Raw genomic sequence first — 17,076 nt, 5'->3', positions numbered from 1 at the left:
AATTTATTTTTAGTTCATGCTACTAATACGTACAGAAAAATCCTGATGTATTTTCATGTTAGCATGTTGTTAAAATCGGTCGTAACACCAGTGTAATCATTTGTTAAACGCTGAATTTATTCATGTGTTCACCCAATGAAATTGAGTCGAATTGTCATTTTTCCTTTTGCTTTTTAACTGAGGAGCAAAATTCTGAGTCATGAAAAAAAGGTTCAGCAATGCATTTCGGGTCCTTCGAAAGCAGAAAATGTGGACTGTGAGGTTCGATGAGAGAGTATTTATGTTCCTGATGCATCCTAAACTGCAGAGTGTGCACAGCGACTGACCACAGGATTGTAAATATTAAATGTAATATATATTATATTAAATATTCTCAGCTGGTGTTGATGTGTTCGGAGGGTATTAATGTGATTATGCTTGGAATAAAGCTGGCATTTGTGTTTAAATACAAGACTATAATTGAGCTTAAATGAGCTTCTGTTTCTTAAATCCATTTAAAAGCTGTCGAATACTATTCTATATTTTGATCCAACAGCGTCTACCGCTGACTCTCTCCGGCACCCGTCTGTGATTGGACGGCAGCTTTCAGTGTGCTTTATCGCGCGAGTGACAGCGACGTCATTTGTGACTGAGTGCTCTTGATTTTTCTGAAAAGAGCTTTCTGTATGCTGATGTGATTGGACGATAAGTCTCTCGGTGGAAACGCATTCGATTTCCTCCGTCTCTCATTCAGTCCCATTTCCTGCGTTTCCACCCTTCAATCTTAATCCGAGAAAATTGACCAGAAGTCTTAAAGAAGGCTATTTTTCATTCTGTCCTGTATTTCCACTGACCGCCAACACAGACGCTCGGTCATTGGTTCGGTTTGTTTCTCTTGTTTTTGGTGTTTATCTCACAAACACAATATAGTGCATAAATGTTATCATTTAAGGCGTAAATTTTGATTCTTAATAGAAATAGATTGAAAAAGGAAAATCTGAAAATGTATTCAGAAGTCCAGACTGAGGATTGTGTTGCCTTGTATGTACGTGGAGTACCTTCTTGGTTTGTGTGCAGGTCTGTCTTTACTGCTGATTAGTTACAGTCCATTTGTCTGAAATGTGTGTGTGTGTGTGTGTGTGTGTGTGTGGGTGTGTGTTCCCATGTAACTGTGGTCTGTTGCTTGAGGTCACTGAGGACAAAAACTACCTCATAAAATGCACATTGATTTTATTGTACAGGGAATCCTTACAGATGTTTTCTGTGTGTGTGTGTGTGTGTGTGTGTGTGTGTGTGTGTGTGTGTGTGTGTGTGTGTGTCCTGGTCAGTTACAGCTGCACTTTAACAGCTTTTTATGACGCCATCGTTTCCCGCCGGTCTTAAACCTTTAGTCCGCCGTGTTTCCCAACTGGACTTAATGAGCCGGCTGAAAGCGCGACTGTTTTGTGCGTCTGCGTGTGTGTGTGTGTCTGCACGTGTGTGTGTGTGTGTGTCTGCACGTGTGTGTGTGTGTGTGTCTGCACGTGTGTGTGTAGTCTGTCTGTTTCAAGTGATTTTGGCAGTAAAGTTTTGTATGTATGGCTTGAAAATTGTTCTGTTTTAAGACGTTTAATCATCTTAAATGTCAACTGTTTACTTTTAGATTTCAATCATTCTGCATTGAGGACACTTTTTCTGACTGAAGAATCACTGAAGTCTTTTTTTTGTCCTGCTCCGTCTTTTCCTAAATCTACATTTATCCTCTCTGGTAGTAAAAGGGGAAGAGCAGGACGTCACTGTTTGCTTAATCTGAGCTGATAGGATCCAGTAGGAAACAAATATTTGTTATGTCATCGAGTCCTGTGTGACTGTAAATAACCTGTGAATAAATCTCTGTGCTTTCATCCACAGTAACTGTATCTCCCTGAGCCCAAAACTTCAGGCGCAGCAGCTAAATAAAAAATATGACATTTAATGAAATGAAGTTAAGGAGCTTAACTGGATTTTTCCGTCCCGGAGTCAACAAATAGAATAGTTGTACTTCGCTAGAATAAAGCGGACTCTGCTTTGACCTCACTGCCGGCGGGACGGAGACAAAAGAAAGCAGCAGGAGCATTTTGTTTGTGGTGATTTGGCCCCTGAAAGCTACAAAAAAAAGTAAATTTAAACATATTTTATGGGGTCTATTTGTTTATCTTACACAACTTACTCTGGAGTTTCCTTTCTGAATGTTATTTCTATGCATTTAATCTTCAAATATATTATACCGAGTGATCAGGTTTAAAATTAGAGGACATTAACGAAGCTTAACTAACAGAATTGCTTGTGATTAACATGCAGCCACTGTAGCAGAGATTGAATGCTCTGAACAATAGTGCAGTAATGGCCAGTGGCTTCACAAAAACACTGTTTGTGTAGCTGGTGAATTAATCAATAGGACGAGAGATTTTTTTGTTTTAATGACCTTTTGCTTCCATAAAGGAAGTAAAAAGACCTGTATGTTTAACGTTTGAAAATTGTTATTGAGTTTGCTGATTCTGAATTTAACAACAAGGCAGACTGTAAACTTTGACCGCGCATCGACGTGGAAGCCTTGAATCTTTGATGCAGATAACACTGTGTGTATATATAGAAGAGGTTGTCGGTTTATTACTGCAGGAGGTCGCTGTGCCGAGGTAAACTCTTTAGTTCTCCTGGTCACCCCCACCTCGACCGGCAACCTTTGGCTGAACCTGCGGAGACCTGAACTCCCTCCAACACAACAGTTTCGGGAACACAGACGAAGCCTCCACCCCCACGACGCCCCCGTCGCTCCGTCTGGACGTCTCCGCTGCTCGTATTAGCGTCTCAGCTTTTTCCGCTCACTCACTTTTTCTTGTCTGTGACACATTTGTGCTCATCTGTCATCTCCTTTATTATCTCTCTTTCCTCCCATGTTGTGTCTTTTGGATTCAGACAACAACAACAACAAAACACTTCCAGTTTGTACTTCTGTGCTTTCTCATTTGGCTTTTACTGTTCGCTCCAAACTTCAAGGACGAACTGGGGTCGTCTGTGACCAGAAATGCCTTCCGATTTAACTGGTTTATCTTGTTGGCAGAACAGGAACACCAGCTGCAATTTAACAACCAGGTGTTGCATCTTACAGCGATTAAATTTCAGCAATCCCATCACAAAAGCACCTGTGATATATAAAAAAAACCAAAAACAAAATAGCGACGTGGAATTAATCTCACAGATTTATTCCGCCGCACTTTTGATGATTAAATGTATAAAAGTGATGCACGTTCCTCGACGATCGAACAGCGGCTCCTCTTTGTGAAAGGTCAAGAGAAGAAGTACAGGAAAAAGGACAAACTTTCGAGGTCAACACACGGAATAGAAACACTTTCTGAAAGCAACCGATGAAGCAACATGTTTATGGTGCTGCTAAGTCCTCCTGGCGGCGTCAAACCAAACACTGATGCACGCATGTCACCGGGATCCCCAGACAGCTGCACTTAGTTTGCCAGGTAGAGCAGAGCGGAGCTGCTGGACCCCTCGACATGCTGCCTCTCCGTTCGGACTCTCTGAAAACTGAGGGGCAGCTGGCGGCAGAACTTTCAACGTTTTATGACATTCATTCTGTCGGCTGCATGGAAACCCAAACACGCAGTAAACAAGACGTTTTTCATCTTTATTAGAATCACTTCACTCCGTTCAAGTAAACACAAACACTGACATTTTTCTCATGTCGTGAAGAGGCCGTGTTTACGTTGATGTACATGAAGCGGGTCTTCGGACCGTGACGTTACGCTGTTATGATGCACTCTCGATGCGCCGCGAGCCGAGTCTCCCATTCATGTCGCCGTGAATAAACCTCTTGACGGAATATTTCTGTGCACTTGTGATATCTCGCCCACTGCTTCAGCAGCCTGTCAGCGTTGAAATATAATCATTTATTATCAAAAATACAAAATGTGAACATAAAAAGCAAACATATTTACAAAATAAATAATTCAAACTGAATTAAAAGCAAGCGGCAACCAGCGGTGACGTCATGAAGCCTCGAGTTCGGATTTTGTGTCTGAAGAAAAATCGCTCAAAAATCCAGTCCCCAAAATAGATGCACAATAAAAACCCAAACAGTCCTTTTGTTTTGAAGCAAATATTCAAAAAAGTGTCTTGTGCTCAATGATGCTGTGCAAAACCCAAACTTTTAAATGATTCTGTGCTTCAACCGCAAAATACGGCAAATCAGTTTCCCCGAGCGCCAGAATAAGAAATTGTTAGTGCATAAAAACAGAGATTTACTGTCATACTCCTTCTTGCTCAGCATCCCTTCCTCTTTGTTTAATTTTTTTTCCATTTCTTCCGTTATCTCTCTATTATTTTCTTTCACTCTGCTCCGTCGCTTCCTCGCAGCCTCATAATTCCTCTTGTATTTTCCACCGTGCTGTGTGACTGGATGAGAGCTGACAGACTCCAGTAAACCCTCTCAGCGGCCTCGCCCATTAGCTCCGTCATGCGTTCAGCTCACCTCACCTCCCCGACTGGGTCTGTTATAGAACCGAGTTGGCCGGCCCGCTGCGACCTGACGGCGGTGCCAAGGAGGTATTTCAGACGGGGTTGGCCAACCGGTCTCGTGATGATTTAATAATCCTGCTCTGGATTAATGAATGTTTGGTGCCATGATCTGCGTTGTACATGTGTAAGATCAGGGTGGGAGAGTGTGCAGCGGTATGTACTTCTGTCGCCATGTGAGCTGATGTTTTGCCCTGGAAATTCCTGTCCATGAATGTTCTCGGCGGTTCTCGGCATTTTCATTCTTATTTGAAGGTGACAAGATGCTTAAAAACAGTATTTTGTCGTGGTGCAGCATTTCTGCTGGTCAAGGCACCAGTAAAGGAGAAAAAGTCATCTCCAATAGGTGCGTGACATTAAACATAACTGCAACCATGGTGTTATTTTCCAGTTTGAGCCGTTGGTTGCTGCTGGACGGCCAAGGTTATGTTGAAATGATCTGTTTGGAAATGTAAATATTCTGCCACAAATCCATTGATCTTCATCCGGGCGATGGCTCAGATGGCGGAGCGGGTCGCCCACTAATGGAGTCCCGATGGCCAGCGAGCACCTTGCATGGCGCCTCCATCAGTGTGTGAATGGGAAACAGTGTAAAGCGCTTTGAGGCCGTTGAGGTGATTGTGATTTCTTAATCAGAGGACTTTAAAGCGTGTTTTTCTTTAGGATGTAGCTTTGTCGAGACCTTTCCGAACTGAACTCACCAAGTGTAAGTAAGAAGTAATGCATCTAATTCCCGCTGCTTTACAAGTAATTACAAAAGTAATGCAGTGATGCAGTGAGAAGTATGTCTCGAGTTTGGTTGCCAAGCGCTGCTGCCAACTCGTATAACTTGCCTCCCAAATAAATAAATTGGGTCCAATTAAAAAACACCAGAACGGCTTGAGTTTTCGCCAAAACGACAGCTGCACGGATTATTCCCGAGGAGAAGAGGGAAATACTGGAGTGGAGCGTCTGCGCAGTTTGTTGCGTCACACGTCGCCTGTTGGAGCCAAATTGAAGGTTCAGGTCCGGTTCAGGTCCGGTCCCGGTGGTCGGTGTCCATCTGAGCCCGAACACAATGAAGTGTGCGAGACACTTTGCCAGTGAATGAATTGATATACTTTGGTGTTTTTAAGGTTAAATTCTGCAGACGTTTTGACATCTAAGAGCAAAAATGACTTTATTGTAGGATCCCACAAAGGTTCTGCTTAATAAAGTCTTTATTGATATTTAGTACGAGGCCATTCGAAATAAATCCGATACCACACGTGATGTTCTCCCTGTTTTAATGTGCAGGGTTCAAGGACAGGAATTTTCATTTTCTCCGACTCAGGGTAGATTTGATGTTCGATGCCGTAGATTTAATGCTTTACTGTTATTTGCCTTTTTAAGCCAGAAGTCTTTCTTTATCCAAATATGAAAGCAGCCCTGAGAGTTTCTCTTCACGTGTGAGTGGTGTTTGTGCCATTTAGAGAAAATGTTTTACTCATGAATCTGCATCGATAGGTTACATGCAAACATTGACGCCTGCTTGGGTCGATGCATCTGATGGATTTATTGGTGTGTGTGTGGACTACGCTGCACTTCCTGTTTGTATTTATTTGACAAGGCCATCCTTATTGTCGAGAGCGCTGCGTATATATTCGAAGATAAATCCCTCAAGCAGGCACGTACAGTATGTAGCCCCCTTTTTTTTTTTTCTCCCATGAAGATTATTCACAAAGACACTTTCGTGTGTCGGCTTGCTCCGCTGGTCCATGTAGCTGACCTTTGACCTCTCATCTCCAGCATCCTCTGGGTCTTATCTCTTCGTATCAGCAGTTGAAAATCTTTCCTGTAAGACTGGTGTAATAATATTTGTTTTTTTTTTGGGTCCTTTTTCCATGTTTGTTTGGTCCTCATATATATCAGAGGCTGTTATCATAAGGGGAAATATCGACTGATCTTGTTAATCATCATAACTCTGTTACCCAATTATAGATAATAACGATAACACATGGAGGCCGTGATGGTAAAACATTTTGATGAAGGGGTTGCATCCTTAATCCTCATCCTTAATCTCCTAATCCCTCCTCTTCATTTGTTGTTTCTGCAGAATGCAACTTTTCTTCAAGGTCAGAAGGAAGATGATGAATGAGTTTTGCAGTGATAATGAGACTCTGAAGCTGAGAAAAAGAATCATATTTTTGTCCTGGCCTGACATTTTTCTTCTGACTGCATGTTTACATAATAATACTTTTTTAACTGAGGACAGTGTTGCATTAGTTTCTTTCTATTTTCAAGTGTGTTTTTCTAGAGTAGGAGGCCCCGCAACAGTTGGTACTACATTGGATCGGCCGGAGGGAAACACACTCTAAACTCTACGCTACTGTGATTGGTTGCTTACCTGTCAATCAACCGTGTTCTTACCTCAGTCGCTATATATTGCTCAACCTTTACATGTAACCTGTAACCTGAACATGTAACGATGAGTGACAGCCGGATTGTCCCTCCCGCTGATCCAATCCGACACCAGGCCCATTAGACTGTCAGCGAAATGAAATATCGAGAATAGAAATGCATTTTCTTTCTTACTAAATATTTGCAGAATAATTGTTTGAACATTTCAAAACCTGCTTTGTTGACATCCATGTATGCTGCCAATAAGTCTTTTCCACTGATTTTCATCGAGTATGTCGCAATGTTTTATAACATTTTACGATTTGTCAGTTTGCAGAATAGCTTTTCATACCTCCCCATACTAATTCTCAAAATTCTCAAGATATATATATATATATATATATATATATATATATACAGAAGTAGGTATTTTAATCTGTTTGTGCAGTGAATACAGGACGTCATCTGTTACACTATAATACCCTGCTGTTTTATTATCAATATTGAGTTGGTACTGTCGAAGAAGATTAGGAGCACCAAAGATTATTGTGAGATTACAGAGAAGATGGTAAAAGAGTAAAAGACTAGCTATTTGTTCCTGTTTTGTTGTTTATGGTAAACAACAACAAAAAGTATTAATGCTGCATTACACTTACACTTTCTTTGTGTGTAGTTTACTACGACGGAGTTTCAGGTCCACGTTAAAGAAAAAAAACAATAAGAGGAGAATTTGTTTTTATTTTTTTATTTGCTTTTGAGAAAAAAAGTTTAAAATTTAGATATTTTTCCCTCTACTAAACTAAACTCAACAGTGACTCTCTCTCTCTCTCTCTCAGTGCCGGGTCATTTGGAGTCGGACTTCAAATGTCAAAGAAAATTGCTGCATTTGCATAATCCTGATGTGGTTTAACACATTTATGTTAATGTAATCTAGCGAGCCCCGTTGGAACTGTTTCAAAGTCCTCATTAAAAGTTCACCCTTTAATAACACAAATTGATGATGTCAATTTGCTAATAATTGTCACCTTCTGTCTGCAGGGACTCTCTGCATTTATGGTTACATGAATGTCAGCGCTGCAGGCCAGATGCCGGTGATGGAGCTTGTCAGTGAGAGGTGAGCGTTAATCAACTTTTATGTTACATATTCACTGTTGTCTTTGATGGAGCGCTTCCTGAGAGGATGAGTCAAACTTTTTGACACTTTATTTATGTTATTTTTTTAAAGTTGTCACCTCCCCTCAATATAACCACGTACTTGGAAGTTGGTACTTCTGGATGTTGTGGTTTTCTTCTTTTGGGCCGTGGAAGTCTTACATTTTCATTTTACGTAATATTTTGTGTCACTTTAAACTATTCTTGCTCATCATCTATAACTTTTTCTCTGTTTATACATGCTTGTGTTTTAACATTCCCTTTACTGTCTATTGTAATAAGAACCTCTTCTTTTCTAATGATATTATTTTTGTCAGTGAGGGCAGGTTGGGGAGCTTATAACACTTAGCGTATTTAAATCCTGCCTTTTGTTGCTCCTCTGCGTGTGAGTGAATGCATAATGTTTGCATTGCGGGATCAGTTCAGTGACCTTAATTCGCACAGATGCTGAGATATTTCTGGAGCATTCTGAAGTGGACTTCCTGAGTGAAGATTTTATCTACGAGCGAGTTGTGAAAGAAGAAGAATAAACTGAAATGTGCAGTTTTCAGAGCAGCTTCAGTGCTCGTCGTATGTCGGAGATTATGCAAAACTTTCCTCGAGGCGTTAACATCAGTCTCTTTAAAGTATATAAAACAAAAGCCACGATTTCATATTCATCGGTTATATATCATCACCGTTCACTGACCCTTTATGGTCTGCATTTATGATGCTGCCCATTATACAAATATACACAGTAATGAGGTGCGATTAAAAGGTTCTGTTGTGCACGAATGCGTCGCAGCTCAGTAATGCGCGTGGAGTCGCTTCATCACCGAAGACTTTCTGAAGCGTTTCAAAGTTCTCTGTTGACGATTTTCTGAGTTTGACACAAAATTTGATGCTCAAGTCCATCGTGAAATCTCAATGGTGCAGGTGCTGCCGTTGACCTAACCTGGAGTACACGAAACGTATCGCTTCCACCTGCTACATGTGCATCCCGTCCGTGTGCAACTTTTTTTTTTTTTTTTTTTATCACACCTCGCATTTAGACAAACAGAGAACTCTATAAATAATAAAAGTGAGGAAAATATTCTAAAACACAGCCGCCATCAACTCAAAGGCCAACCACCCACACTGACTCTGACGTCTTCACATATTCATCCTCACAAACTGTTTCCTGTTCTGTAAAAGTCTTTATCTGAGAAAAGCCTCATCTGCTGCGTTTGTGTAATAAAAAACAACCTCAAAAAGTCTGCGGGATCAAAGATGAACTGACAGCCGGAGCTTCCTGCTTCGAGGGTATTCTCATCCTCAGATATTTGGTTTAGCTGAGGAAACAATAGACAGCGTGGGATTTCCAGCGCCGCCTCTGTAGTCGTTTCGCCTCTCGGGCTCGTTCGTCTGATTAAAACACTGAAACTATAGGGTGGTCTTTTTTTTTCTTTTTTTTTTCTTCGTTTGCTGCTTTGGAAGCTTAAAAGAGTCATTTTAGTCTCCGCTGCTTGGTTAACGTCCTCTAGCCTGGAGGGCGAGAGAGAAAGATGAGAGGGTTTTTTTTCTTGAGTTACCACTGTGAAGGCGTAGTTGGACTGCATTTCTCTTGACTGCTCGCTTCGACTGACAGATAATTAAAGAGGAGAAGAGGCGTAGAAGGGAGAGAAGGTTGATAGAAGAATAGAAAAAGCTGAACAAAAGACGTAAAGTCAGACTGAAGATGAGCTAATATCACAGTTGTTGTATTTCTAAGAAAGACCTTCCCTTTGTGGACATTTTCTCTTCCTCACTGGCGAGCTTGACCTCAAAAGTTGTTGTTTATTTCTTGGTTTAAAAAAAAAAAAAAATTAGATCCCCATTTTTGTTAGTTCAGTAAAAGTGGACAAAAACAGGATTTTATTGTCAGAAGAAGGATGTTTAGGGTTAGAAGTTGTCGTTTAATGTGTGCGGCTGCGGTATTTACAAGTGGAGGGATGTCAGCTTGTTCCTGAGATTCTGCTACGTGACCTCGTTTTTTCTGCGCCGGGACGTTATGAATGAGATCCATATTTTATTGACGGCAGCCTTGAAATTTATGCATAAAATGGGGCGACTGTTGGGAAAGATATCACGTGTCAGTAGGACGCTGAGGATTTTAAATAAAGGAGTCGGTGTGATGAGACTTTAAAAAGATGGTTTGTGTACAAATATTCGACTGACTCAGCTGTTTTAAGGCCTCACCATTGGAAACTTATCTTTACTATCCTTGCCACACATTTTATTTTATTTTTTATTTACGAGCGTGAGCAACTACGTGTATCCGTGGAGTAAAAAAAAAATTATGAATGAAAAAACGTGCAAAACAGTCAAAGAACTGAGGAGATTAGAGTAGATTGCTGTACAATTAACACAACAACTTTTAGAACAGGATCAAGGTTCAGCTCTTCAGGATTCGCTGGGATCATTTTACCATAAAATGCACAAAGTTAAACATTAAAATCTCGTTTTCTTTTCAGATGTAGAAACCAATAAGTCAATGTGTGTTGCAGCTTTTATCTTAATCTACATTTGAACTATAAATAGTTGTTTAAGTACAGAATTTAATGGCCTTCATTGCAAAAAGCACTGTTGTCTCCTCGCTGTGTTTGTTGATGCCTCAATGATGGAGCCAGCAGCACAAGTGAAACTCTTTGTTTTCAACAAAAGACCAAATACTTCATCTCTTTTGTTCAACTGATAAGAAATGGTTGATTTTACTAAAAAGTGATGATGTACAGTTTCTGCAAGCGTCATAATCCTTCAACTCTGAAACTCTGTGAAAGGAAGAATGTCCCTGCAAATATTCATGATGTGTCACACTAAATCTATCTGTAAGCTCCTTATCACTTGCATGTCAAACACATCCTGCAATGTAATAGCTCATGTCAGGGACTTTTGTTCAAACGCCGAGGACGATCGTCCCGGAACGACCGTACGGGGAGTCGATACGACGGAGTCGGACTCGGAGCGATCAGACAGCGGCGGGCTTCTCTTCTCCTCTCCTCCAATCAGCTCTCCCCTCTCGCTCTGCTGTTCAGTTTCCTTCTCCGCGTCACCTCAGGTGTCCCGTGACTGTTCCTGTTTTCTGGATGGTTGCTTTCAGCGGGAAAGTTCAGCCTCAGACCGAACACAGAAGCTGCTATTAATCATACGGAATAATGACGGCAGTGGATTCAAAACATTAGACAAGTCATTTTCAGCACGGCGTCCTTTAGAAGAAAAAACAACAACTTTATATCGAAGTTTTGTACCACACGTGTCTCCAAAAGTGTCAGAGAGCTACTCATGTAGTCACATTTATTCACATAGCTGAGCTCCACCCAGACCGATACTCAAGAGGCCCCTACACACTTTACAGGTTTCTACAAACTTTACATCCAGTCCAGTTCTTATGGTCCAACATCCAGTGCTAGTTACATATTTTGCAATAGAAAATATATATTCACGGTATATCAGGCTCCATTCATCATCGATTATCTTAAGCCACCCACAGAGAGATTTGACACCTTGACTCTTCACTTGCTCACTGGCAGCAGCTCACAGCACAATATACGTCTGTTTTCTATCCGTCCATCGCTTCAGTCTCTCTTCGTGCCGTTTGGTGGCTGCGTTGCAGAGTGCAGACTTGGCAGGCAACACAGCACGCCGTCATTTTCTTTCCCAGGCTGAATAATTCATTCAGGAAACTGCTTACATAATCTCAATAAGAATCTTCCGTTCATATAAAAGAAACATTTGCTGATGCCTGGAAGTGAGCGTGCGCACACACAAACAGTGGCGCTCAAAAGACCAAAAGAAAAAGAGAGAGAGAGATCGACAGGAGACGGAGGCTTTCATTCAGCTCAGGCAGGATCAGATCTGTGGTTTGAAGAGCTCTAACGATGCCGTCATGAAATGGAAACCTGTCAAGCTCCTGAATCTGTTCTCCTACCCAGAGGAGAGGAGTCTGCAGGAGGTGGAGAGAGTGTGTGTGTGTGTGTGTGTGTGTGTGTGTGTGTGTGTGTGTGTGTGTGTGTGTGTGAGACAGCGCTCCATTATACAGCGTTTCCAAGCCGCTTCCATTCATGCTCGACATGGTGATTCATCCCACCTGTCTGTGATAGCACCTCCACGTGCAGCTCCGCCTCCAGCACCTCCTGCAGCGCTTTGATGCTTTTTCCTTTCATCGAACGGCATCTGGTCCGAAAACGTCTCCGTGTGGCTGCTGCTGCTGAGGACGACGTCGTGTCCACTTGGGTGTTATTTGACAGCGTGATTGGCAGGGATTCATCCTTTTTACAAAGCTCGAGTTTTACTTTGTCCCTTCTGTAATTATTTCACACTGACTTGCCGAAATACAAATTTGAGTGGCTGCGTGTAATATTTCAATCTTCGTCTTCCTACTTTCATCACGCACCGAGCTCGAGACTCTCGTGTCGTTTGTCATTTGAGGCGTTGCTTATGTTCATTCTGCAGCACTGCTGCAAGACAAAAGCAGGATGAGTGAAGGGAGCGGCGTGATTGCAAAAAGCTGTCTTCACCTGCTTTGGCTGCAGAGCAAAATGCTTCAAGTTTGTAGAGAACAGAAAAAGGAAATAAAAAAGAAACAGAAAAAGGTGGAGGAAGAAGGTTTCTTTAACGGCATCTCCACTGAAACAAATTATGTAATAACTTAAGTTCAAGTGCAGAAAAATTTGCGCTGACAAGTGGCTCCAAGCTGCAGACTTCCAGTCAATAGATCTCTTCTTGTAATTCTTTGATACACAATCTCATATTATTGTATCACCTAAAAGTCCTGTGTTCACACTCTCAGACAAATACGCTGCCGCAGACCTCTGCGCATTCACTCACACACACACACACACACACACACACACACACACACACACACCAGCACGCATCGGACAGTCGTGCAGGAGCAGCGGAGTGTATTTTAATGACATAGCAGATGAGGAAACGGCAAATGCTGCTGTTTGTTTGGGTTTTTCTGTGCTGAGGTTTTTAGTTGTCAGTGTCTCCACACTGCTGATCAAAGCTGCAGCAGCTGCTTCTCTGTGTGTGTGTGTGTGTGTGGAGGGGGGGGGGGGGATTAGATCTGGAGAGGCAACCAGGGCGGAGAATTTGTTGCTGCAGGATACGTGAAAAAAAAAGAAGAAAAAAACTAAAGAAATACCCTCCACTTATCTGCACCTGTGCCTCCGAGGGAGCTTTGAAAAGGAGCGGGGTTATGTGAGGTGAGCGGTCTTTTATTTTGAAAAGCTAACAACAAAATTAAGAGGAAAATACATTGGGTTTTTTTTCCACAATATGTTTATTGTCATTTCTTATATGACATAACAGAACTGACAACATACCGAGACAAACGACTTTAAACGTGAGATAGCCACGCTTTGGCCTGTCTAGGCGTGACAGTTACACGTTTTGAAAGGCTGAAACTTACATAAATGTCTTCTAACCCCAACCATGTTGTTTTTATTAACGCCAATCACGTCTTTTAACTGTAAGTTTCATTTGCCTGCAAATTCCACAGCTCTATGCATGCAGTAGGTTTCATTTTCATCTACTACAGAAAAATGTGTAACTGTCACGCCTAGACAGGCCAAAACGTGTCTATTTCACGTTTTGCCGTTACACCAGCTTTCAAAATGTACATCCATCACTAACATCCAGCACTATTCAGCACTTCTTTGGCCTGAAGTCTTTTTTGTCCTAGAAAGTAATAAGTTCGGATCCATTCATCATCTATCAAGTTAAACTCTTCACTTGCTCACTGGCAGCAGCTCACAGCACAATATACGTCTGTTTTCTATCCGTCCATCGCTTCAGTCTCTCTTCGTGCCGTTTGGTGGCTGCGTTGCAGAGTGCAGACTTGGCAGGCAACACGGCACTCTGTCATTTTCTTTCCCAGGCTGAATAATTCATTCAGGAAACTGCTTACATAATCTCAATAAGAATCCTCCGTTCATATAAAAGAAACATTTGCTGATGCCTGGAAGTGAGCGTGCGCACACACAAACGGTGGCGCTCAAAAGACCAAAAGAAAAAAGAAGAGCGGCCGGAGACGGAGGCTTTCATTCAGCTCAGGCAGGATCAGATCTGTGGTTTGAAGAGCTCTAACGATGCCGTCATGAAATGGAAACCTGTCAAGCTCCTGAATCTGTTCTCCTACCCAGAGGAGAGGAGTTTGCAGGAGGTGGAGAGTGTGTGTGTGTGTGTGTGTGTGTGTGTGTGTGTGTGTGTGTGTGTGTGTGTGTGTGTGTGTGTGTGTGTGTGTGTGTGTGTGTGAGAGACAGAGCTCCATTATGCAGTGTTTCCAAGCTGCTTCTATTCAAGCTTGACATGGTGGTTTATCCCACCTGTCTATGATAGCAGCTCCAGGCTCGTGGCAGCTCAGCCTCCAGCACCTCCTGCAGCTCTTTGATGCTTTTTCCTTTCAGAGAAAACAAAATCCTCCATCAGTCTGTTCATTCGCACGTCGCATCTCATCTCGTCTCGTCTCATCTGAAAACTTCTCTGCGGCTGCTGCTGAGGTCCTGACCTGAAATTTACATTTTAAAGATGCACTTTGTGTTTTTGGATCTCAAAATAAACACAACTAAATGCTAACTAAATGCAAAGGTTTCCTCACTGTGACCTGTGAATCTGGGATTGTTCTGGGCAAACATTGCAGCAGTTGCCTGCTCCTGTTGATATCAGCAACGATTTGTTCCCTCCTCACCGGGGAGGTGCTCAACATCTTTTTAATGACATTTTGTGTGATGTTTAAGAAGTGGAGACAATTTCATTATAAACTTCATTATAAGCTGTTAAAGATGGTTCGTGAATTGTTGCTGGAAAGTTAATTGTAGACGCTCCCTTTTGAATATCAACTGATTGAGGCAGTAATTACTGTATATGTCAGCTGGTATATCAGAGCCGACCTGTCGGGTTTCTTTGGTTTGCACATTTTTCTGACAGTTCTTTTTTCTTTGACATCCTCCTCCTGTATGTCATCTGATAACAACAATTCATTTGTTTGTGGAAGAGGCAGCACTGCCGAGTCTGAATGAGAAAGGAAACTTATTATTCACTTGAAAATAAGAAGCAAGTTCTTCCCTCCATCCTCATCCAGCTCTCACGAGTCAAAGTGACTCACAAGGTGAAACCTCGGAGGTATTGTAGCACCTGACATTCAGCTCATGCGTCTTAGTGTTGATCTCTGTGGTTGTGTGTGTGTGTGTGTGTGTGTGTGTGTGTGTGTGTGTGTGTGTGTGTGTGTGTGTGTGTGTGTGTGTGTGTGTGTCTCGGGGGGAAGAGGGTGGTCACGGTTTCCTTTTTCTCTTTTTGATCCTCGAAGGAGATGAGAGGATGTATTTTGCTGAGGGGAGATGATTATCAGCTGGATGTGACAGACATGTTCAGTCTACCTGTGAAGACCCAAATCTGCTCTAATTACATGCAGATAGAGCAGAAAGAAGTGAAAATCCTCCAGGGGGTGAAAATGTTCTGCATGTTAATGCGCAGTAAAGTTTAAAATGTGGCGTACTCGCACTTCCAGGGCTTAAAATACACTTCTGGTTCTCTGCAATCTGTCAAAAAGCAAAATAGCATCTAGCTGAAATGTGGTTTACTTTTTGTTGTTGTTGTTGTTTGTAGCTCTGTCTGACTTCTTAACAATTTCCTGGAGCGGCATCGCAGTAAAAAGTGACTCTGAAACTGTCTATGTGGCAGAACTGTGAAAACAGGTGTTGTGTTTCCCCTTCAGGGAAAGGACACCTGCTCTTTTATTACATGAACTGAGATGAAACTGTAGACGGGCGCCATCGTTTATTTAAGAACACATCCTCCTTGGTCACATGACAGGGCTGAGTATCGTTTGCTCAACCACTGCATCAATAATGATGTTATAGTTATATTAAATGTGACCCATTCGGTGAAATCCGCTCTTTCTTTGTGGGTTTTTTTGTCGCTCCGAGCATCCGTACCGTAACAGGATAGTCGCACATTTAAAATGCTCGCGGCGGCTAGCTTGGTTTTTAACACGACATCTCACTCAACTTCATGTCCATGGATTTCTCTTTTTTTTTTTTTTTTTTTTTTTTAATCAGATATCGTAGTTCCAACCTGAGCAGTTTAGAGTTTTTATGTTCTGTATTTATTCAGTTTGAGAAACCGTCTCCAGGAAGCAATAAAACGGACCAGATGTCGTCTCTGTCCGTCTTCGAGTTTGAATATCACCGTTCTGCATCAACAGAGTCTCCAATCAGAAGACTCAGATTTCAGAGGTCAAGAGTGGTGTAGCTTTTCATCCAATCATACGTTTTTATTTACTGGAAATGCGTCCAATAGGACATCAGTTTTACCTCTGTGCCATCAGTCACATGATAATACAGCGTGTTCTTGTATTCCCAGGGCGTCTAATGATAAACAGAGATCCACAGAAGGTTCCCTTTGGTGTCAACACAGGGACCGTCCAAGTGGAAGAAAGAGGTCGTGTCCCAGAGTAGAATAAGTGACCGTGTCCATGTAGAAGGAGGTTAAATATGGTTGGATAGATAAACACACAGGACCTTTAACCAGAAGAAGCAGCAGTTGAGTACGTGAGGAAGTCAAAATCCAGGATTTATTTTTTATTGTTAGTAATTTAGATGACAATCGCAGTTAATTTAATAAAAGTACTTCTTTTAATTCAAATCTTGATCCTATCCTCGACCTAATCATGTGGTCTCAGGTGTCTGAATTATCAATGGGACACCTATGGCTTCGGAAAAAAACGGCAATATTTTACTGCCGTAGGATGAGAATAGGTTGGAAAACACACTGAACACAGAAGCGTGATGGATCCGATCTTTACAAGCTTTACAAGGCCATGTGGGAAACAGTGTTCTGCATGTATGCACAACTATGCAGTCACAATCTTGACTTTTGTCCAGACAGATGTTTAGTTCTGAATCTTTACAGCTTTTTTTTTTTTTTACCTTAGTGTGTGTGTGTGTGTGTGTGTGTGTGTGTGTGTGTGTGTGTGTGTGTGTGTGTGTGTGTGTGTGTGTGTGTGCGTGTGTGATAAGCAGGTTTAAATTGGAAAATGTGCTT

The 17,076-nt window shown here is 41.9% G+C and overlaps 1 protein-coding gene across 1 annotated transcript in view; it reads left to right on the top strand.

The window, feature by feature from the left end:
• The window catches only part of htr4 (5-hydroxytryptamine receptor 4), a 113,591-nt gene that overhangs the window by 25,292 nt on the left and 71,223 nt on the right, over positions 1-17,076 (top strand). Inside the window, exon 2 of the mRNA XM_069169475.1 lies at positions 7,918-7,993. Coding sequence (XP_069025576.1) covers positions 7,941-7,993 — 53 coding nt within the window. The 5' untranslated portion in view covers positions 7,918-7,940. The remainder of the gene's footprint in view (positions 1-7,917; positions 7,994-17,076) is intronic.

This window comes from Embiotoca jacksoni, unplaced genomic scaffold (genome assembly GCF_022577435.1).
Source record: "Embiotoca jacksoni isolate LCO1_2020_lvr unplaced genomic scaffold, fEmbJac1.0.p SCAF_45, whole genome shotgun sequence".
NCBI lineage: Eukaryota > Metazoa > Chordata > Actinopteri > Embiotocidae > Embiotoca > Embiotoca jacksoni.
Note: the sequence above shows the minus strand (reverse complement) of the source record. Positions and strands in the feature narration are given on the sequence as shown.